Source organism: Talpa europaea, assembly GCF_964194135.1.
Source record: "Talpa europaea genome assembly, chromosome: 1".
Lineage (NCBI taxonomy): Eukaryota > Metazoa > Chordata > Mammalia > Eulipotyphla > Talpidae > Talpa > Talpa europaea.
In genome coordinates, this window is record NC_140073.1 from 41,638,699 (window position 1) to 41,647,055 (window position 8,357).

Below are 8,357 nucleotides of genomic sequence, written 5' to 3' on the forward strand. Positions count from 1 at the left end.
AGTGTACTTCGGTCCTTCTGCCTGTTCTACTCCCCGCTCTGTCTCTGGTGAATCTTCTCACCCTCCCGTGCCTCTGGCCTGTATGCCAGCTCTTGTATAAAAATAAATCTTTAAAAAAAAAAAGCAAACTCTCTTACTAGTTTGGTTTTGACCTATGTTTTTCAAGGAACAGTGTCATCTTTGCTTAGTGTTTATCAATGCATACTTCTCCAAGGACCAGAACAGAATCCTGTCCTATCTCTACTACAAAGCAATTTATTTTTGTCCACTTTTGTCTTAGCTCATTTTCAGAATAAAGAAGAAAGCAATGGCTTCAGTTCACTGGTGAATTATATGTGTTACATATCTTATATTTTGCCAATACAAACCCCCCAATTGAAAGACTGGGTTCGTGTTGCTGCCTCCTGTAAACACTCTATTCTCCCACGTGAAGAGCAGTGGGCAAGACCACCAACATGGAGCGGAGGAACCAGAGTGGGAGAGTAAGTGAGTTTGTGTTGCTGGGCTTCCCAGCTCCTCCACCACTGCGGGCACTATTGTTTGCCCTTTCGCTGTTGGCCTATGTGTTGGTGCTGACCGAGAATATACTCATCATCATGGCAATTAGGAACCACCCCACACTCCACAAACCCATGTACTTCTTTCTGGCTAATATGTCCTTCCTGGAGATCTGGTACGTTACTGTCACTATTCCCAAGATGCTAGCTGGCTTTGCTGGGCCTAAACAGGGCCGAGGACAGCTAATCTCCTTTGAGGGCTGCATGACACAGCTCTACTTTTTCCTGGGCCTGGGCTGCACTGAGTGTGTCCTTCTTGCTGTGATGGCCTATGACCGCTACGTGGCCATCTGCCATCCTCTGCACTACCCTGCCATCGTCAGTGGTCGACTCTGTGTGCAGCTAGCAGCTGGTTCCTGGGCTGGAGGTTTTGGCATCTCCATGGTCAAAGTTTTTCTCATTTCTCGTCTCTCTTACTGTGGCCCCAATATCATTAACCATTTTTTCTGTGATGTCTCGCCGTTGCTCAATCTTTCCTGCACTGACATGTCCACAGCGGAGCTTACAGACTTCATCCTGGCCATTTTTATCCTTCTGGGCCCACTCTCTGTCACTGGGGCCTCCTACATGGCCATCGCTGGTGCCATGATGCGCATTCACTCCACTTCTGGACGTTATAAAGCTTTTTCCACTTGTGCCTCTCACCTCACTGTTGTGATCATCTTCTATGCAGCCAGTATCTTCATCTATGCCCGACCAAAGGCACTCTCAGCTTTTGACACCAACAAGCTGGTCTCTGTACTTTATGCTGTCATTGTACCATTGCTCAACCCAATCATTTACTGCTTGCGTAATCAAGAGGTCAAGAGAGCCCTACGTCGTACTCTGCACCTGTACCAAGACCAGGATGCTAAGCCTGGGAAAGCTAGCCGAGATGGCTAGAGGAGTAGTGTTAAGTCTTAGAAAATGCTCTCAAACTTGGAACATGTGTCACTTTTCCAGTGGAGCTCTTAGGGCCTAAGTTAGGGACTAGAGTTTCAAAGGCACTACCAAGGAACAAATCCAATAGGAGGAAGGTGATGACTTGTAAGCTAGCAGCTGGATTTCTGCAGGGTAGTTTTGTGAAATACAAACTAGAAGTTGGTCCCCTGTTGTTTGCATGATTGTAATTTACATAGAGCAGGTTGACCACAAGCAGAAGACAAGGCAGTACTTTAATGTTGAAACAAATGCAAAACCAGCATGTCTCTAAATGGTTCTTCCTAGGTTTTAGTTCTAAGGCAGAAGGTGTAGAAAAGACAAAGAGAAGACGCAAACAATTCAAAGGTGTGCGGGCTTTATTATGGAATAGCTTGCACCTAGAAGTTTCCTTCTAGGTGAAATCACTTTTTACCATAGACTACAGTCTACAGCATAACAAGGCCCATGAGGTGAGCATTCTAGTGTAAGTTACAAGGCAAGTACCTAAGAAACTGAAAATTTTTGCGTTGGCAACAACTCCTAGACTGCAGGGGCCTCTAGTTTCCTTTCCTGATTTACTCGTGTCAACGCCCACAATGAACTAGGGGCTAAGTGCAGCTGTTCACTTAATCTTCTGTTTCCCAAGGCGCACTGTAAGCTGCATAGAGGCAGGAATCACATCTGCTTGTCCATGGCCCAGAATAGTATTTAGCACATGGTGGCTATGAAGAATTAGAATAAATATAATTTGGAACCTCATAAGTAAGGCATGTTTGTCCCAACTGTAGAGATGGTTGGCAGACTCAGGAACTAACCCCTCCTACTTAATTAGGATTTGGGGAGTACAAATGGACACAGTCTTACTGGCAGGAAATTTGGTAATGTGTATGACCAAAACCAAAATTATTGAGAAGATTCTGATTCAGAAAGATTTGTATAGATGAACATTTTATTTATAATAAAAAATGCAAATACACACTACACTTTATAAAGTAAATATATGTGGTTAAATAAATTATCTTATAGTCTAGACATTAACTGGAATTCTACACAGATATTAAAATAACATGATTATAAAGAGAGCTAACGACAGATAAATATTACTAACATAATTGATAAGATTTGATTATGTAACAGTATTAAAAGTATCAGTCTTATTTGCTTGTTTAAACCAGACTAGAAATAATTTGATTAAAATGTAGTTATAACCACGCAATAAACACCTTATTCTTATAAGTTGCATCTGCTGTAAAGACATTTTTACCAACAGATTTATTTACATAAACATTTCTTAACCAATAAAATACACAAGGTTATTTGTCTTGACAGATATGGTTAGAGGGTAAGCCACTAGGATTTTCAGGAATTTAATTCTCTGCAATCATGCAGGAGCCAACAGCCTGTAGAGAGCACCTACGTGAAACTATTCTGCAGGTAGATATTCTGTTGTTGCAGCCCATCTTTCTGTAGCGTCTGCCACTTCACACAACATGCTAAAGGTTACTAGCAAGTATCTCAGGCATTCCTTACTAACCCCTGCATATTAAAAATTGCTATACATATATATTTGTGCCAAAACAGTTGCATAACCTATAAGTATGTTGTTGCAATAACTTATAAATTACCAGTTATAAAGTTCATCAAAAGTCTGTCTCCCATCTGTCTGTAAAGAATACATCCCTGAGGTGGGGTAGTAGTCTGGGACAAGAATGTTCCCTCTGGGTGTCACTACTGTAGCCGCTCCATGAACCTCCTTCCAGTTTAACTCTAGTTAACAGGAAGTAAAAACATGGCATTGATTTTCTTTATTGTGCATTTCTCAATTTTCCAAGCTTTTTACAATACGATGTGTTATTTTTGAGTTTAAAAAACATTTCTAATTCTAACTTAAGAATCTGTACCTGGGGCCTCTCTGGGAGTGTAAGGGTTAAGTCTCAGCACTATCACCTCTACGGCTTGAGTTCAATCCCCAGCCAGGGAACTAACCCACATGGCCCAGCAGACCTCTCCTCTCTGTCTCACCTGGTGTTCTCCTCAGTGAGAACAGGCAGTGTATTTCAGTTGATCTGCCTGTTTCACTCCCCACTCTGTCTCTGGTGAATCCTCTCACCCTTCCAGCTCTGGCCTATAACCAGGTCTTCTACACAAAATAAAAAGAGAGAGAATTTGGTACCAATGCCCCAGATTTATTAGTTTTCACTGGTGTAGTTATGATAAAAAGTTCTTGAACTGATTTGATGTGCATATTACTTTCAAATCTAACAATGATATGCTGACAAAGATACTATAATCATGCAATTTTAAAAATTAATAAACTGAAGAATAAAGATCATTTTAGAAGTCAAAATCTTAAAAACTGATGAAACCTAGTTTAAGAATCATATCATCTAATTACATCCCATAATTCTACTTCCAGTGTCTCTTCCTGTCATGAATCTACACTAACACCTCAGTGATGAAACCTTGTATGTTAACTAACTTAGGTTACTCTTGCTGGTTTTTAAGTTATTTAGTATTTGCTCACCTAGCATACAGGTGTAAAAGGAATCAAATATGTAATATTCACAGGAAAAGCTAAACATAGTTCAAGATAAGTGGCTAGAGGTGCTCCTTCCCTGTCCATGTCCCCTGGCCATAGTCTTGGCAGTGCACATAGTCTCCCTAGAGCCAGGCAGACCAGACATAAGTGAGCCTCCAGGGAAGAAGACTTGGACCAAAGATAGGTGTGTTAATATATTCTCTGGCCTCTGTTTCTGTCTTCTTGTATTGCTCCTGCAATACCTACCTAAGCAAACACCAGACATACATCTCTAGGATGTGTGGAACTGCAGATCAGGGTGCTTTCTCACGATCAATGCAAATATCAGACTGATTTCCATTTTCAGGAGGGAACAACTGGATCTTGGTGAGTATCTGAAGCTAACAAAAGCTATAATCCTGAGCTCAAGGACATTGGAGCTATAGTGCACAGATTACACCTGAAAATGTGAGTCAAGGACAGAGAATGAATAAATGTCTTTTTGCGAGTGCCCAGGGAGGAAAATATGTGAGTAACATAATTGAGTAAACATGATTAAGCACTATGTGACATAATTTAATAACAGCTAATGCTTGTGGAGAATAACCATGGCCAAATCCTTTATGTGGAATATCATTTGAATTGTCATAAGACATTTCAGTAAAGCAGGCCTGATTATCACTATCCCCACACTACAGGAGAAGGAATGCCTGTGCATGTTAGGTAAGTGCTCTGTGCAGTATTACACAACTGCTGGGTAATGAAACCAACGCTGAAATTTTGCTCGGACTCTAAACTCAGTGTTATTAATCAGCCTGGAAGTGGGAATGTGTAATAACGTATGTGGCTGGTGATAGAAATAGGAATATTATAATGCCCTAAAGAAGAAGAGCCAGTACATTGGTGCTGTACATATTCTTTGCTGCCCCAAACACATCTTTTTCCCCAGGAAAAAAAAAAAACATTTTGTGAAGGCTTTGAGCACTAGAAAAAGAATCCCCCACTGGGAAACTACCTCAGGACTGCAGGAGTTATGGGGATGAGAACAAGGGAAATTCTCTTCCCATCCCCAAGTCACACTGACTTTCAAATATGTGATAGTAAAGAGAGGATGTGATGGTGCCAATAATATGTATTTCAGTGGTTTATCCCTTAGTCCCAGTCGTGAGATATAGCCAGGAGATCTCCAGTGTTGTGGATTATGAGGGCGATTATTATGCCCTTGATTGGCTAAAGCCAGGACTGACTAGATGTAAATGAACATCTGAGAAGAAAACTTGGACCAAAGAAGGTGTGTGTTAACTGTTTTCCTGACTCTGTTTCTTGTATTGGTGCTTCAGTACCTACCATGAAGTCTAATCAGAAAGGAGATATGGGCCTCCAGAAGCCAAAAAATCTGCAGATGAGTCTACTTTTGCATGATCAATGAAAATGATAGAATAATTTACATTTTCATGTGAGAAATTTTATGTGCCAATCAAGTAGAGTACAGAAAATAATTTGCTGCAAAAATGAGTAAATTTATGAAAAGGACCTGAATTCAGTTTTTATGAATAAGAGACATTAAGTGAAGATGCAAATTCATTCATGCATTTTCAAGAGATAATGTGTTGGTGATCTGTTTCCCTAATCACAGCACAAAGTGACAGGGCTAGAGCAGAAATAATTCAGCTTTGCTGCCTTACAAGACCTATCTATCTATGTACTATATTCATATGTTCCTTACCTCTCCTCCTACCTCCGGAATAGAACCTAAGACAATGGCTCATATTTATAAACCATGACATACTAAGAGATCTGAGGCCAGGGATCATATCCAGTGTTATCAAACCCTGTGTGTTTGTTACCATAAATGTATCCTGTAGGCTGATGGTTTGTAATCATAGACAGACAGGTGTTCCTGCAAACACAGACACTTTTAGATCACAGTACTTTGCCCCTGATTTATTTCTTGTGGACCCCAGAACTCCAAGGAATTCCTTCATTCATTTGTTAATATATATTCACATTTTATTCAGGTCCCAAACATTGAGTTCATAGTCATGAAGGACAGATTCTTGAGTTTGGAAGAGAAAGAATCAGGGGGGAAATCTTAATGCTTGAAGAGTAGGTGCACTAGGAACTACCGCTGTTGAGGCACCTAAAGCAGCTTTGGTAGGATGTCTCCTGCGTGGGGTCATGAATATTGAATCAGCAGGTAAAGCCTGGGCAATGGCATAATGGGAAGTGGAAAGTTATTCAGACTGTGAGAGAGACCAGAGTGTGCCCAGGAGCTAACACAAGTAGAGCGTGTGTCAAGCATGGAATACTGTTTAAATTTCATAGGAGGTGATGTGAGAGAAATAGGGATCCAGAAAGATGTGCCTTCTTTGTGTGGTAATGAAAATGTCTTCATTTTTATCTAAAAGCAACTAGAAATCATTAAGGAATATCCCAAGAGTTAGTACCAATTTTAGTATTCACAGACCCTATGTTGAAGAAACTGCGATGGATCAAAGGACTACAGCAATGGGGCTATATTCGACTTTCGGAACTTTTTCTGAACCATTTTATCCTCCATGTTTCCTTTCATCAGGACTTCTTTGTGCAATTAATTCCTAATTAAACAGACACCTGGAACCAACAAGAGAGACTTATGCTCCGTTCATTGGCAGAGGAACTGGAAATGACACAAAGAGTGACATTCAAATCTTTCACGAGGTGAGAGAGACTTGAGAATGGGAGTACACTGTGATCTGGGAGACTTTCAGAAAAAAGTTAACAAATAAACTTGGAGGGAAATGTATACTTCACGTTTGAAGACTATACTGTATTAACAGAAAATATTTTTTAGTTTCATTCACAGGGAAGACCGATTTGGTTTCTTAGGTTGGTCTCTTGTCTAATACCACAGTCATCTTCATTATTTGTGGTGCTGTCCTAGAAGACTTCAGTACCTGTCACTGCTCTTTGTCATGTCGGAGGAAAACATCACTCTGATCAGTGAATTCATCCTACTAGGCTTCCCTACAGCCCCGTGGCTACAGATCCTATTTTTCTTTCTGTTTCTTATCGCCTACCTGTTGGTGTTAGCAGAGAATCTGGTCATCATGCTAACTGTTTGGATCACTAACTCCCTTCATAAACCCATGTACTATTTCCTGTGTAGCTTGTCCTTCTTGGAGGTCTGGTATGTGTCTGTTACAGTCCCCAAGATGTTGGATGGTTTTCTCCTGCAGAGACGACACATCTCTTTTACAGGTTGCATGACCCAGCTCTACTTCTTTATTTCTCTGGCTGGTACAGAGTGTGTGCTTCTGGCAGCCATGGCCTATGACCGTTATGTGGCCATCTGCCACCCTCTTCAATATCCAGTCATCATGACCACAGGTCATTGTGTGCAACTGATGGTTTTCTCCTATATGAGTGGTTTTATGATCTCTGTCATCAAGGTCTATTTCATTTCTCATGTTGCCTTCTGTGGCTCCAATGTCATGAACCACTTTTTTTGTGACATCTCACCCATTCTCAAACTGGCCTGCAAAGATATGTCTACAGCTGAGTTAGTGGACTTTGCCTTGGCTATTGTCATTCTCGTACTTCCACTCATCACCACCATCCTCTCCTACGTCTACATTGTCTCCACCATTCTGCGTATACCATCCACCCAGGGAAGAAAGAAGGCCTTCTCCACCTGTGCCTCTCACCTCACTGTAGTTATCATTTATTACACAGCCATGATTTTTATGTATGTTCGTCCCAGAGCCATCGCATCCTTTAATTCCAACAAACTAATCTCGGCTGTGTATGCGGTCCTCACACCCATGCTCAATCCATTCATCTACTGCCTGAGGAACCAGGAAGTCAAGAATGCTATTAAGAAGACCATGGGAGTTCAAAAGTGACTTCTGCTTAACTGAGTCCTGCTGCCTGGAGGAGAGACCGTGTCCAGCAAGGAAGCCATTCCCATGACACTTAGCATGACTATCTTAGCATTTCTCTATAGACAGATTCTCAAAGACAAGACAGCATGAAAGAGAGGAAAAATCAAAATAGGAACAAGACACATTGTTGCTTTAATCTTGATTTATTTTAAAAATAAGTCAATACTTTTATATATTTAATAATTATTTTGTAATGACAAATATTAATCAAACATGCCGTTTGCTCATGTTCAGTGTATGTAATTAAATAGTTTACTCTTATCATGCTACCATGGGTTCATTATGATTATTTACCTGATTTCTCAGATCAAAATTTCATGCACACACACACAGATTAAAAAATTGTGTAAGATTACACATTTAATAAGTATCATAGCTGTAATTTGAACCTGATGAGACTAGCTCTATAATCCATGCTTTTAGATTTCTTTATATCTAATAGATTATGATAGTATTCTA

The 8,357-nt window shown here is 40.4% G+C and overlaps 2 protein-coding genes across 2 annotated transcripts; both read left to right on the forward strand.

Moving 5' to 3' along the window:
* Window positions 1–455: 455 nt before the first annotated feature.
* OR6A2 (olfactory receptor family 6 subfamily A member 2) lies at window positions 456–1,439 on the forward strand (the record flags this gene model as incomplete). Its single annotated transcript, XM_084240149.1, has 1 exon — window positions 456–1,439. The coding sequence occupies one exon, from the start codon at window positions 456–458 to the stop codon at window positions 1,437–1,439; it is 984 nt and encodes a 327-aa protein (XP_084096275.1).
* A 5,389-nt stretch (window positions 1,440–6,828) lies between these two features.
* LOC311176386 (olfactory receptor 6B9-like) lies at window positions 6,829–7,859 on the forward strand (the record flags this gene model as incomplete). The annotated part of the gene is made up of 1 exon (XM_084241863.1): window positions 6,829–7,859. Exon 1 carries the CDS (start codon window positions 6,930–6,932, stop codon window positions 7,857–7,859), a length of 930 nt encoding a protein of 309 aa, XP_084097989.1. The 5' UTR covers window positions 6,829–6,929.
* Window positions 7,860–8,357: the final 498 nt, after the last annotated feature.